The sequence below is a fragment of the Paralichthys olivaceus genome, chromosome 20 (assembly GCF_024713975.1).
Source record: "Paralichthys olivaceus isolate ysfri-2021 chromosome 20, ASM2471397v2, whole genome shotgun sequence".
NCBI lineage: Eukaryota > Metazoa > Chordata > Actinopteri > Pleuronectiformes > Paralichthyidae > Paralichthys > Paralichthys olivaceus.
In genome coordinates, this window is record NC_091112.1 from 2,553,850 (window position 1) to 2,569,240 (window position 15,391).

Here is a 15,391-nt window from a genome sequence, read left to right on the forward strand (position 1 = left end):
AGAAAGTAGAATTACCAGGGTGACTCCAGAGAGGACCTCCAGCAAGGAAATTAAGTTGTGTCCATCCCTCAGGTCCTCGTACAAGTCTGTGATGTGCTTCCTCACCTGAGAAAAGAGGGAGGAAGGAAGCAAGGAGGGAGGGGAAGGGAGGGGAGAAGGGATGAAAGAGGGGGGTGGAGAGAGAGAGAGATGGACAGAAAGTTAATTCCACACTCCAATCATCCCTCTGTGGACTCAGCCCTGTTGACATCTGCCAGGCTGCCCCGCGGCTGACGGGGCTGGTGACAGCGGTTGCCAGGCCAACAGGAGACGGAGCACCAGCTGTGGCTTCTCGAATCGGTTGCCATGACAACGACTCGACAATGAGAAGGGGTGGGGTCGAGGCGGCGAGTCACTGCTCACACGGTGACTCAGCAGCCTGACGACCGTGATGGACACGAGGGGCTGTCGCTGTTTATAAAGCGGGACGCTGACACAGAGACGGGTCAGAATACTTTTTATATCATAATATATAATACATTTTATTATTTAATTTACTAGTTCTTATGTTATGTTATGTTATGATGTGGACCAGAGGGTTATAGATGTGCACAAAGTTAAGTTTGTTTTCTTATTTCAAGTTCTATAAAATGTGTATCAGCATCTGCCCACAAACATTCTAACAGGTCCTTTTGTTTTTATTTTGTGATTTTATTTTCTAAGACAAACTCTGTTCCTCATGTTGAACGACTGAAAAAGTTTTTCTGGGTTTGTTTCCACTTTCCAGTTCTGCAGTGCATCGTGTTTACAGGCAAGAGCAACAGAAAAGGCGTTTGTGTTTGTAAATGCAGTGACTCGATGGTGTTTTTCTCCATCGCGGAGCAGGAGGTGGAACTTTTTTTGCTGGAATAATCCGAACCCACCGAGGTCACATGCCGACCTGCACCACAGTGACTGTGCTGCTTCTCTCGGCAGCTTCACCTGCAAAGTTCTGCTGCAGTCTCTGGCCTCAGGACAAGAAACTGCACTTCCACATTTCGCCAGAGGAGGGCAAGACGGTCACAAGAGTGGACTGAGAGAGAAACTGAACCGAAAACTAAACCAACTCAGGTGTGAAATCATTTCAATGAAATGAAACTCTTCTTTATTAGAAGATGCTCCAGACTTCACTGCGTCCCTGTTGAAGAGCAGCAGAAGACGTCTCTCGACCTGGAAACTATCTTGAGACTCATCCACAGAACTAACAACATCCGTCCACTTGTCCTTCATGACCTTTTCTCACTTTCACAGTCCATTTCCCTCTTCCTCTCTCGTCCGTGTCACACCCTCACCCCCCTGTCGCTGCCTCCGCTTCTCTATGCAAGGTTGACATCAGCCGTTTCAAAGAGGAGCTGACGAAACGTGCTAATCAGACGACAGGAACGAATGTGTGCATCCAACACTGACTGGAAATGATGCTTTCATCTAAATGTGTCTCAGGTTGTGTGAGTTTATTCACGGCTTCCTGAGAGCTCGCTCTATGACCTGGAGGTGACTCGACCACAACACGTCCCTCCGTGATGTTTAACCAACAACCAGCCTTTGTCACACAGTGCCTGGAAGTCAGGATGATTCTTTAGGTGTGTTTAGACAGTAAATAAAAATGATGTGGACTCCGGTTCGGGAAAGTGACGCCAGTACAGAAGCTCCGGAAAAGTTATTTCCTCCTCCTCTTCTTGGACTTCTTCATCTACAGGATTTACTCTGTGTCAATAAACTATGTCCGTGCACGCCAGCAGGTCGCTGTGAGACCAGTGTTTATATTGGCCCGTGTTTGCACTGTACGCTCTCACACCTGTCAACACCCTGCACACCTGAGCAGCAAGAAAAATACCAGACGTCACACACACAGAGCAAACAAGTGATGTCAGCCGACAGGAAGCTCTGCTCGTCTCTTTGTCTTTCAATCTTCTTTCTGTAACATGAGATTCATTTTCTTCTTTTGATATTTTCCTTCCTGGCTTCATCCGCTCGGCTTTTTTGTTCTGCTTGTGATTGTCTCTGAATTCCAGCTGATCAGGTCGAATGATATTTATGTTTTCATGTCATCCTCACTTCTTCTCCTTCCACTAATCCTCTCATCCTCCTGTTTCCCCCCCAACAGTGAAGGTCGGCACTCTCTTTAATGAATACAGCTCCCGTCTGTCTGTGTGTCTGAGGTCTGTGCAGCTAATGCAAACAAACAGGGGGACAAATGTCCAAAAATGTCCAACACAAATTTACAATTTGTTCGTTGTTTGTCTGACAAACAACCCAAAAATATTTGATTTACACATAAATCAGTTTTTGAAAAACGTGTAAATTCTTAAATTTGAAAAGCTGCAGGTATTCTCAGGTATTTATCTTGACACTCATTCATTTGTTTTCTATCTCGTGATCATTTTCCTCAAGTCATAGGAACAAAGATGACAAAGCAAATATTTGCACTTCACAACACTGGATAAGAAATACTCTTGTCTCTTCTGTCTCAAAGAAAAAACTCCAGCACTGGAAAAAAATAAAATAAAAATACTGCTGCTGTTCTGCATCTTCACCTGTGACCTACATTTAGAGGCGGCGTGTCGCTGCCAGCCGATAGAGTTACATCCACGGGCTGTGACGACAGTTGCTCCAGAGTTATGGGGTCAGACAGTTTCATTCCCCGGTCATGTGACGGACAAACCCCACATTCTCCGCACAGCCGGAGCAGGTGTGATAGAAGGTATATATGCTGTACATTATGGATATGATTAAAGTGGCATGTGTGTACGTCAGTATGCACACGGGCAGCTGTCTTTGAAAACTACTAGAGTTACAGTCTGAGATAACTAGAGCGGTACCGAGCAGAGCACAACCCTCCTCTAAGACCCAACAGATGGTAAATTGGTTCTGGTTCCAGGTTTGTGGTCCTATCGATCATAGAGCAGCTGAATAAAAGCCTGCGAGCTCGTGTAAATCTCTAACTTCTGTTAATACTGTGCGTAGTTAACTGTGCACTGTGAGGGGAAGCTGCTCTTCAGCTTTGACCCTCGACAATCTATTATTTAATATCTGCGTTCCTGTAAACAATTTTAAATTCAATTATCGTTATTAAATATTTACTCCAGACTCACATTCAGTTTTATTCACCACTAAACACGACGGACATGCGAGCGCTGCCGGACAGAGAGGAGAGATTCAACATCCGGCAACTTCAGAGTCGTTACCGACAGCGATGAAGGAAACAGGCAGAACGATCGGGACAGATCAGCAGGACGTTTTTAAAAAGGCTTTTAAATGTGAGTGTTTATTTCGCTCGCTCTGTTTTCGTATTGTGTAACAGCAGCGGGAATTAAATTGATGTATCAAACAGCTGGAAGGGTTGTTTCTGAAGGGATTACTACGCTCCCACTCAATTTGAGATTCAAGACACAGTCCAGCTCCTTCATGAGCTCAGACCTTTGAGGGTCATTGATTTTAAAATAAACCCGTCAATGCTCACAAGGCCAGAAATTACAACGTGAATTTAAAATGTTCAGGAGGACACGACTCAGTTCCATATGTTGCGTGTTATCAAGCCCTCTGGGACATGCATGAGGAATTACGGGAAAAGACCCCGACTCATAAACTGGTTTATTTGATCTGTTAAGGTCAAGGTCAAAGCAGAAACACGGAACGGACTCGAGGACACAAACCTTGATGAGATGCTTGTTGATCCATTTGGTGAAGGTTTTCTTCTGCACCCTGTCCCGCTCATCTGGAGGAAAACAAACGAAGAGAGAAAAAAGAAGTTAATCACATCATCTGAAATCCACACGCACATCTGCACCTACACACAGATCGAGCTCAGGTGAGAACGCGGCGGAGCTACACACACAGGAAGCTCTGCAGTGACTTGTGTTGATTACTCTGTTCTCATACTCACACATTCCTTTAACCCAATAAAAGAAAGTGGATGATTGTGTTTTTGTTATTTCACGTTTCTTATCTCACAGAGAGAAGATAAATCTGTTTATGATCAGGTGGAATGTCAAACGCAAAAGCCGGTTGATAAGAAACTTTATCTACAATCTCTTGTTAGAGTCCGTCATCCTGAGCAAACTGAGGTTTTATACCAGCGAAGCTCAAAACTCCTTTTCTCCTTCTCTCTCCTCCACGTTTGTGGTCGTGCTCCTCTCTCAGACAGTTTCTGTGTGAGTCTGGATCTGAGGTGTGATTTGCAGCCAGTCCTCCACAGGCCAGAGGAGTGAGGCAACCAGGCCAGGAATAGAGCCTGATGCTGGGCCACAACTGTGTTATCTACCCCGCGACGACGACCACCACCACCACCACCACCACCACCTCCTCTTCCTCCTCCTCCTCTCTGACGGAGCCGCTCTCTTCCTCTCCAGCCTTCCTCTGCTCATATCAGTCTGTCTGAGAGAAAACACAGAGCCCCTCTCTTTCCATTACCGCCATTCTGTTGAATATCTGACTTCCTGAAGGATGGAGAGGGAAACGTCCTCTTGTCTCTGCGACTTCAAGACCGTAATTAATTAAATTTAGGATCTATATGTCAAGTGCGATGGATACGAGGGAATTCTCAATATTATCTACCATCTCTTCCTCGTACTTGAAAAGTAACGTAACCTGTGTGTGTAATGTACTGAAGTAGCCCACAGCATCGAAGACACAGCATGAAATGGTTCAACATGAATCAGCAAAAACTCATCATGATGATTCATTTTAGTAAAAAGCTTTTATCCTGCAGACATTAACTACGTAACATTACCTTCATTTGATTAACTAAAACATTCTATATATAATTATTATATAATAATTCCTTGTGTGTGAACGTTTCGTCCAATGTCATGAAAGTGACAGAGTGGGATTTTCCCTCCAGATTCAGCTGCAGCCAATCAGAAGGCAGCGTTCAGCAGGTACGTCCCCTCCTGACTGTTGTTTATCAGCTGCCATGGTGAAGCCATGAGGGAGAGAAGTCGAGAGTATCAACGGTATCACTTCCTACTTCACAGATTCTTGTTATCTTTCTTTTACTATCTCACACACACACACACACGCACGCACACACACGCACACACACACACACACACGCACGCACGCACACATACAAACACACACACTCTGACAGATTTGCACACAAACTCGACACCTGCGACTGTCGAGCTCCGAAAGCAGAAAGGATTTCCACAGAGGAAATTCGATTTAGGATTTATTGGGTAAATATCTCAACTGGATAAAACTCCAGGTCAATCTCAACACTGCATAACACACACACACACACGTAAACACACACACGTAAACACACACACATGTGCACACACACACACAGGGTGACATATTAAGGGATTTACTAGAGGACAAGCTCCCTTGCCGAAAACACATATTTCAACATGCTCTTGCAAAATAGTTTCAGCTCTGCAACACGCCTTGCTTCCCAAACCTGCCCGGGTAGCTGGGCTAGTCAGCCCAGAGAAAATACTCGGGCTCCGACCTGTTATTGGGTCAAACACACACACACACTCACACACCTATAACCGCTCACACTGTGAATGATTTACCTCTGAGGACTTTATCTAGATGTGGTCATTACTGTTATAAATCTCAAATGTGAAAAACTGGAGACACGAGAGGAGGAATGTGTGAGTGACAGCTACAGAGAGGCGTTCATTCATTCATCTACAGAGGAGGCCATTGTTAAGACGTGCACACAGAAACACACACACACACACAGACTGATGTGTCACTCTCTTTGCCCCGACACCAACATTGAGTAATGGAGACCACATTCAGAATAACTGTTGTCACCAGTATGTGCACAAATAGGAAGTGTTCAAACACAGTGTGGAGCACGTGTTGACATGAACTGCTCCGCAACCCGGCAGCATGAACACAACAAGTGTAAGTACTGTACAAACACTCTGTGGTCACACACACACACACACACACACACACACACACACAGACACACAGACTTCTGACACTGACCTGCACAGCACATGAGCGAGTACAGGTGAGCATTGAGATGACATTCACTCCTGTAGTCAGGCCACATAGTCCACCTCAGTGTTCTCCTCCTGTAATCACTCCTTCATTTGATGAAGGCTCATAATCCAACACACAGGTCTGGTTATTAAAGCGGAGGAGAGACGTCTCTGCCGCCTCCACGTGTCCAGGAGGAGGACGCTGCAGGGTGAGTGTGAGGAGGACGCTGGCCAGTGCTGCCAGTTAGAGGGGTGTCTTCTCTCTCTCTCTCTCTGCTGGTTCAGTCTCACCCGTTCCCTCTCTCCTCGATCGCTGCCATGTCAGCCTCTCTCCACCGGCCTCCTCGCTCTCTCTCTCTCTCCCAGCAGCAGTAGCTCTCACACGTGTGTGTCAAAGGCAGTAGCAGCTCCTCCCTCTTTGGTCTAAAAAAGAACGGCCTCCCTCCCTCCCTCTTCACCTCACTTCTTCTAACTCACCAGTCAGTGGTGCACTTGCTCTCTCTCTCTCTCTTTCTGTCTGTCACTTGCTGGCTCGCTCTCGGTTTCCAGGCGCCAGCAGACGCTCTGTGCTCAGACAGCAGCTGACGGAGGCTCTGCGGAGCTGCAGGGTGGCTGCACTGTTTATCTGTTTTCTGTCTGCAGTGATTCTCTCTGGCTCTGCGTAGGTAAGCAGCTCTCCTTGCTGACATTGACACCAGCTCTGCTCTTCGGTTCACTGCCAGGAGGGACGATACGTTGATGTAGAGCAAATCCACGTTTACAGTTTGAGGCCCTTTTTTTTTTTTTCGTCACAGAGCAGAAAAGGAGGAAGTACTGATGTGCAGGGGGAACTGAGGCGGGCCGAGATATCCTCTGTAAGATTTAAAGATCGAGGCCATGTCCATTTGTGATTATGTAATCCACTTGAGTCTTCTCCAGACGACACAAAAGTTCTAAAAATAAGTGAAGCTTGTCCTGCAGCTCTATGCACACACTTCTACACCAGCTGACATCTCGGCTCCTGCACCTCGTCAAGAGTCGTTCAAGAGTCGTTCATCTCATTAGTGCGGGCGTGTCTGCGTGTGGCGGGAGATGACGAAGGCGTGCACAAGGAACAGTCTTATTTCTAGCTCCACGACACAATGAGCAGTCAGCGGTGAATAACAGGCTTGTAGCAGAGTTCCAGTCTTCTCTCAAAATAGCTCCACACCAACGCGGTTCTGAATATTTTCTGCACTGTCATCTTTAAGAAAAACAGTCGATATTTAAGGGTGTGGACACAACGAGTCAGCACAAACTAAGATCTGCGGCCACAGAGTCAAACAGTAAGTCCTGGGGAGGTCATGTGACCAGGTACACACACACCTGACCAGGTAAGAGACAGTGACTCACACGATACAGCCACAACAAACTGAGACAGAGCAACACAAGCCCCTCCTCTTCCTCAGTCCACAGGCAGCGTCACTCCTTTATGTCCATCCCTCCTTCTTCTCTGTCCTCCTCTTCTCTGCTTCAGATTCTTCCTCTCCTCTTCGCTTCCACGCTGAGTGTCTCCTTTCTTTCCATTTGTAAGAGACCGTCAACCAATACTAAAAATACCAGACGGGGCTTACACCTCTAATACCAGGCATACGTGCTTATCCCTCGCTCCCTCCTTCTCTCCGGTTATCACCTCTAATCTCTCTCGCTCTCCCTTTCTTCTGCCCCGTCTTCCAGCTTCCTCTTCTTATGATTCAATTAAAATCAAAAGTGGGAGGGATGTTTTCTCTGTCCTCCTTTCCTCTGCTGTCCTCTTCTTTCTCTTTCTCTTTCTCTTTCAGTTTCTCTTTGAGTCACCAGTATCCCAGGATTCACGTCCCACCCCCCCTTCCTCTGGTGACACTCGGAGGCTGGCACCAGCCTTCATTCGTCTTTTTGTTTCATTTCATTCTCCCGTTTCTTCCGCATCTTTTCTGTCACTGCTACAAACACGGAAAGCTAAATGTTCTGATCTGCAGAAATCAGCTCACTGACGGAGACCAAATTTTAAATAGTTACATAAATCCCTCTTTTTAAATCTCACATATCCAGACTAACCATCTGTCCTGGAGGCCCGCAAGCCCCGTCATCAGATTAAGACCTGATTCAATCTGCCCCCCCTGCAGGACAGTGACTCACCTGAGGGCTTAAATGGAGCAGACAACCGCACCGATAACTTTAAAAGACACTCAGGTTCCCTCAAATCCAAACAAGCTGCACCAAATACCTCAGACACATCACCCTCTAAATATGGCAGGTTTCCATCAAGGTCCCTGAGAAAATGGTGAAAATGTAATTACAATGCGATCCACCACATCTGGATCAACACCAAAATGTTATGAGTTCTTCCCTGTCTGATACAACACCCCCCCCCCCAAACAACTCTCGTGATAATCTGTTCATTCAGACAGATCCACTCTGTCAGACCAGAGTCCACGTAGATAAGTGAAGGTGATTCAGGTTTTATTTCTGACCCACGTGTTTTTATTTCAGCACATTCGACATTTGTGTTTTGGTTGAATCACAATCCAAAAGTGTTTAATCCAGTTGAAAGTTGCCATTTACGCAAATAATATTTAAAAGACGTGTTAATGTTCCTGTTGTAGTTTAAAGTATGAAGCTCAGTAGTTTAAACTGTTCAAGTGTGAACCACCATAATTTGCATGTTTACCACATTCACTGTATAAAGCTACACACCCTGTCACGCTTGGTCTACCAGCGTGTTTCCTGTGAAAAGAAAAAATTAGGTAGAGACCACAGGGTCAAACACACACACACGCTACGCGCACACACACACACAAACACACACACACACACACACAGCAGCCGTGTTAACCATCACTTGCTCGTCTAGAACCAAGAGACGAGATCAACCAAGCGAGCAAACATGAAAGTGGAGTTTAACGCTTCAGTAAAATCTGGTCTCAGAATCAGTCGCATGGACACGTCTCTAAAACCATTCAATCATTATGAGAGACGACTTTTCAATCAACTAGTGTACATGAAGTTCAATTCAAAGTAACGGAAACACCAAAAATGTATATAAATATGAGCTACTTTGGATAAATATGATAATAAATATGATCATAAATATGAACGTTTGGATTATTTCAAGTTCTCTGTGAGAGTTGATGTCTGCTCCATTTGAACTCATCTATGTTCCTTTAACGCTTTTAAACACGACTCCATCACCGGCCACATCTGCTGCCCTCTCACTATTGATCCACCTCATTGATCTGTTATGTCACGTCAGTTATTTCTCCCCTGGTGAGTCCAGTCAAATTAAACACGTGTCATGGACCAGATGTCTCCTCTGCCTATGAGGACTCATCTAGAATCGGGCTCAACTTTTTCCAGGGAGAGACGGAGCTGAACTAACTCCAGCACCAACAGCTACTGAGCAGAAGTCTAAAGGTCAGAATAAACACCATGGCACAACAGTTCAGATAATAAACACAGAATAGGCACTTTTAAAGAGTTGCACACTGGTTTGTGGTTCTTCAATTTAATTTGAAAAAGTTTACGTGCTCTAATGTTCAGAAAACATATCGCTTCACTCATTCTGTCCATAGCTGCAGCTCCTCTTTTCAGTCTCTGTCTGAAACTCTTGGTTTCTAGCGTCTGTCTCTTTATGGCCCCATCCCCACGTGTTTGTTGTTGTTTTTCTACTTTGCAGAACGTTCACAGTTTTCACGTCGGAAGAGAGAAAAACTGAAAAAGCCTCATGTATCTTTATAAATTAGCATCGAGGCTAATCAAACTACACAAACAACCTGGAATCCGTTTAATTCTGTAAGATTCTGGTGCTGCAGGAGTGTTTACCATTAGCTTTGAATAATGAGACACATGACCGGACTGAGCAGCTTACTGGCAGCACAGCAGCTCGTTGTTTAGTGAAGAGAATGATGTCATAAACACACACACAAACACACACTGTAGTCTGCAGGTTGAATTACATGAATGTGACACGCTGAGTCTAAGGTCCATGAAATATAACAGCCTCTCTCTACAAAGAGCCAAATATGGAAGATTCGGCCGCACTGACTCATGGAGCAGAGGCAGACGAGATACTTGAATTAAGTCCTGAAGCACAAAAAAAAAGCAATAAGAAGGTGTCTCGGTGTAACGGGAGCTGAAGAAGGAGAAACGTGCACGCTCTTCACAGCAGCACGAGCCTCTTTACATTCCACTTTAACTAAAATAGAAGCTGCAACATGCTAAATGCTGCACAAGCAAATGTGTTATCTATCAGAAGGGGTGGGGTTTAAACAGGAAGCGCATGGAGCTGATGTCAAATCCTCCCCTCCTCTTTGCCGGAGGTGAATTACAGCAGAAGTGGAGAAAAGAAACCGAGGAGGAAAAAAAAAAATGCTTGGAAGATTCTTCGCTTTCAGCAGAAGAGAAACTTCTGAGGTTAGTTTACCTGGTGGAAATCTGGGAGCACGGCGACGACGGTGACGACGGTAAAACCAAAGTCCAGCTGCTGTCAAGATGTGAAAAGTCACAACCAGGATGGGAGTAATAACTGCAGGGTCTGTCAGAAAGTCCATCTCCTCTGCCAGAGTGATGAGCAACTCTTCTCTGCTTGTGAAAAGTCCTCAAATGTACTGAGAAAAGAAAAAGTGAGTGCAGCTCCACCAACTGACTTTAAACCCTAAAAACCAGCGTCATCCATGATGGAGAGATTTTCCAGTCGGTTTGAAGATCCGTCTCGAGGCTGAAGACCGCTCTATAATTTTTAAAACTATAATTTCCGCAGCATCTCTCTTCGTTCAGCTCATTAACTACTGCAGCTGAAAACTTCTGAGTCCTTCTCTCCATTCACATGCCCTCCCTCTTTACCCCCTCTGCGTCTCTCTCTCTCTCTCTCTCTCTCTCAATCCTGCTCGGCCTCCAACACTCCGACAGTGAATTCCATTCCCCTGAAACAAGCGACCAGACTGAAGCCGCTGCACCGTTAGAAAACCGGTAAATTCATTAAATGAGGCTAAACAGACGGAAATGGGAGTGTGTGTGTGTGTGTGTGTGTGTGTGTGTGTGTTTCTGTCTCACTCTGAAGGAAACCACAAGGGAAATACCCTCATGTTCATCTTCCTGTGAATGTCAGGTGTATTTCTAGTTTAGCCTTTTATGATTTTTTTATGCATTCCCCGAAAACTTTGCATTTGCATGCAGACATTTAGCATTTGCATAAAAATGTGTTGGCAGCAGTTTGTGGAGGGTGTGTGTGTGTGTGTGTGTGTGTGTGTGTGTGTCTGTGTTTATCTCTGTTGCTATGGGTGAGCAATGCATCCTGTCTGTGATATTTATTCACAGCTATCTTTGAACGATTGCCGACTGTGACGACGTGTTCAAAAGTGTCAGACAGAGGAGGCCATTAAACTAAAGTCATTGTTGTGTGTGTGCGTGTGTGTGTGTGTGTGTGTGTGTGTGTGTGTGCGTGTGTGTGTTTGAGACACAGACACATGATTCAGCATGATTCAAGCTGCAGACTCGAAGTCAGGGGGTCTCACCTTGCAGATATTCCTGATTGTGTGCGTGAGCGTGTGCAGACGAGTTATCACCTCCAGTCTGAAACGTAATCCACTGACATTTAGTCGTATAGCAACAAAACAATACACAACAAAAAAACCGACGTGACATTTCATCACCGTCGGGGGGGGAGGGGAGGGAATAAAAGCTCAGCTCCAGACCTCACTCACTGTCTCGGTCTAATTTATTCATATGATACCTTTATCACAATAACATGATAAGAAGCTGTGATTACGAAGCAGGTTCACGGGTCTTTGATAACTGGAGAAGGCAGCGATGGTTCCATCACATTAGTCACATCCTGATCATCACAAATACCAGATAACATGAGGTCATGGCGACGTGAAGCTGATGCCAGCTGCTGATCCGGAGCTCAACACCACTGTGACTCAGCTGCTTCAGAGCTAAATTACCCAGAGTCCTTTCTGGCCAAAGAAGGACCTCTGTATAAAATACGCATATTTCAGGACACAGCTCCCAAAACAGACAAAAATATAAATCAAACCAGATTTATGTTTTTTTTTTTTAATAAATAGAAGAAAAAAAGAGAATCCATCATAAATCATGTGATGCTTTAAAAAGAGAATAAAGAAAACAGTGATTGAGACAAAAAAAAGAGGAAACTGAAGAGAAACTACACACACACCTCTGTGTTGCTGCCACTGTGGGGCAGAAGAGACCAGCGTGTGTGAGACACAAACCACCGGCAGCGTCACAGTGAACACGCTGTGACTTGTATCTGACAGCACTTTTATTTAAACACTCGTCAGCTGTGGTTTTATCACCTTCCACAAACAGTACAGCAACAATAATCTAATTTAAAAAAAAATTTAAGAGTTTTTTTGTCTAAACCTCAAAATCTTCCTCAGAGTTCATCTTTAATGTTCTTCTCCCAACCACATCTGTGTTTACACACTGTAGAATTCAGTTTCTCTGAATTTAGGACCTTTTGTTTTTCCTTTGAAATCATTCACATCACATGTCGAAGCTTGTTTCCACCTCTCACACGTGACACATGTGCATGAGTGTATGTCAGCTTAGGGTCAAGAGGTCAGGGGTCCAATGTCACGAACCAACACGTAGAAAACGCTGCGTCTGTAAACTTCACCAACACACACACACACACACACACACACACAGACACGCACACAGATACAACCGGGGTGTAACCCAGCCCGAGGGTGATGTCAGACTTCAGTACGAGCCGACAACACAAGAGAGGGGGGGATGAGAAGATGAAAGATGGAGGCAGGAGAAAGGAGATGGAAGAGAGAGGAGAGAAACTGCAGCGTGATTGTAAAGCATCAGCTGTTTGTGTTGGTGAGTGAATGAGTTCTTTTCACTACGATATCGGAGAAATCTCACACACACACGCACACACACACACACACCGTTACATCTTATCTTCTATAGAATCAAATTATGTGGATCTCTCTTATATTATTCCTCTCGTCTATACGCTGCTGTATTGTGTGTTTAATGCTGCAGCCAGTCTCCCCCCCCCCCACCCCTCAGTACAGCTCAGTTCTCCCGGTCAGCATCCTTTACGTAGACGGCCTGGACACGACCAAGGTCACCCTGACACGCAAACCTTCATCCTGTCAACTGCAGGAGGGAACAGGCGAAAAATATGTTGACGGAGGGCAGAGTAAGTATATCGCAGGCTGACGCAGAGACAGGGCCGGCCTTGTGTCTGCACATCATCCATAACTGGGACAAACTCATTTCTCTCCTCAGACACCGAGCGATGCAGTCAGAGCCATAAACCGTATGGAAATACACAGCGGGTCGACCACACGGAACAATAACGTTTAGCAAATTCATATCTTCATCACAAGTTAGGCATCCAGCTGTGTGACGCCAGCTGCAGGAGGAAACAGGAAAGAACACGTGCTGAGGAAGAAGGGCGGGTGAACGGTGAGAGCAGGATGAGGAAAAGGACGGAGTGATGAATCCTCTAACCTTGGACTCTTAGAAAAACGTCACAGCCTTCTCTCCTCATCCATGTCTGAACTCCACGACCTCCACGTCTAATACCAGTTTCACCTGTGCAAGCATCTTTCTGACTGTCGATCTTAAATATGCAGCATCTTCACAAAACGTCGCTTCAGTAATTGTCTGCGATTATGAAACTACATCAGTCTTTCACAGAGATTCAGTCTGGGTTTGAATGGAGATGAGGACTTGTTGTGTAACTCTGTGCTTTTATATGTGAGTCAAACATCTATTCAGAGTCACCGCACAGCTGCATGTGGTGTGACCATGACACATCACCACTGTCCTCCAGCAGCTGCGTGACCTCTCACCTCTCCGCTAAAGAAACGCAGCAGAAAAACTTCCTGTCTGGAAACCAGGGTCCCGACCTGATGTCAGACTACAGGACCAGGAGGTTTCACACATAACAGGAGAGCGGAGAGAGGAGGATGTAGACGAGAGGAAGAACATACTTGTACTTGTTATGACACAGTACTTCCAAAGTGCACACACAGCCAGCAGAGAGAGGAACCTGGATGTTGGAGCCACTTTGAAATTCGTCCGAACTCTGGAGACGAACTCATCTCCCCTGCAGTACTGAACTCTGCAGTTAGGGGGCAGTCTGGGTCCAGACACAGAGCCGACTCATTCAGCTGAAAACTCAGAAACCAAGTTAGGTCTCACTCCTCGATCCAGATGCAGTAAACGATTGTTTGTCCTGTTGTCTGTAAACTCTGGATGAGTCTGGATCTATTCACTGGTTTTATTATGGTCCAGTCTGCAGGATTCAGGAGCAGCTTTTAACGTTACCTGAGTGTTAGACGTTCAAAAATCCTACACGCTGAACCTTTATCAGCACAACAACAAATACAAACAGGGAAAAACACAAACTGTTGTTTAGCGTCACACAGTCAGTCAAACATTCACACACAGTTCAGCTCCGTCCAGACGAATGGATTTGGCATCATAAGCCTCAGACCGTTACTCAGGAGAGGATCATCACACAGCAGGGAGCTGGACATCCGAGGCCTCCCTGACACTCCAGCTAACTGAAGAGCAGAAATGATATCATCTATAGATGAAATCTGAACGGTTATACAGATTTCAAAGCCGTTTACAGAAAGATGTATTTCATAGACTAATAAAAGTTGAGATTTAGTTTTCTTAAAAACTTTGCTCTCCTGTCCTGAACGAGTCGTTCGTCTGTGAATGGTTGAAACTGGTTGAAGTTTGCACGAGTTGACGATCAGAGTCCAAGAAGTTTAATAAAGAAACACTGCAGGATTTTCTAATACACTTCAATAAACATGTCAAGGTGCACGTCTTACAGTTACTTATTCATGTGGACAGAAAACAGTCGACGTTAACTGAGGAACAGAGAGCAGAGTGTCCACTGTCACACGCTGTGTCTCCTTCAGTGCGGAGTGAAGACATGAAAAGCTCCCTGTGCTGTTACTGCTGACAGTTAAGTAAGTTGTGTTTTGACAGGAGGACTAAACGGATCGCTACACCCGTTCTAAAGAGAAGACCGGAGCAGAGCCAGGAGTCCTTAGACACGCACAGACAGACACACAGACAGACACAGACAGACACAGACAGACACAGACAGACACAGACAGACACAGACAGACAGACAGACAGCGATACCCCGAGATGCCATTAAGAGATTAGAGGACAGGAGAGGAGGATGAAACAGGAGAGGATAGACGAGTGTGAACCCCAGATGAACCAACAGGGACGGATTAACAGGAGTTGACTCGAGGACAAACACAAACAAATCACAAAATACTGGGAGAGTGAGATGACGTGATGAAAAAGGGGGGGAGATGAGACGGACTTGAGGTCGGATAAGAGCTGTGGTTTCCCGGTGACAGCTTTAACTGGTAGCTCCAAGAGATAGCAGCTTCCTTCCTCCCGCTAATCTGTGT

General features: G+C 45.4%; 1 protein-coding gene across 18 annotated transcripts in view; it reads right to left on the reverse strand.

Moving 5' to 3' along the window:
- The window catches only part of macf1a (microtubule actin crosslinking factor 1a), a 165,944-nt gene that overhangs the window by 100,030 nt on the left and 50,523 nt on the right, over positions 1-15,391 (reverse strand). For 12 of the 18 annotated variants that reach the window (XM_069516046.1, XM_069516048.1, XM_069516049.1 and 9 more), the window contains 2 exons: positions 3,672-3,733; positions 16-105 (listed from right to left, as the gene is read on the reverse strand). In XM_069516046.1, coding sequence (XP_069372147.1) covers positions 16-105; positions 3,672-3,733 — 152 coding nt within the window. Of the gene's footprint in view, positions 1-15; positions 106-3,671; positions 3,734-5,964; positions 6,354-10,380; positions 10,925-15,391 lie in introns of those variants that run through there. The other 6 variants (XM_069516043.1, XM_069516038.1, XM_069516044.1 and 3 more) reach the window with 4 other exon arrangements.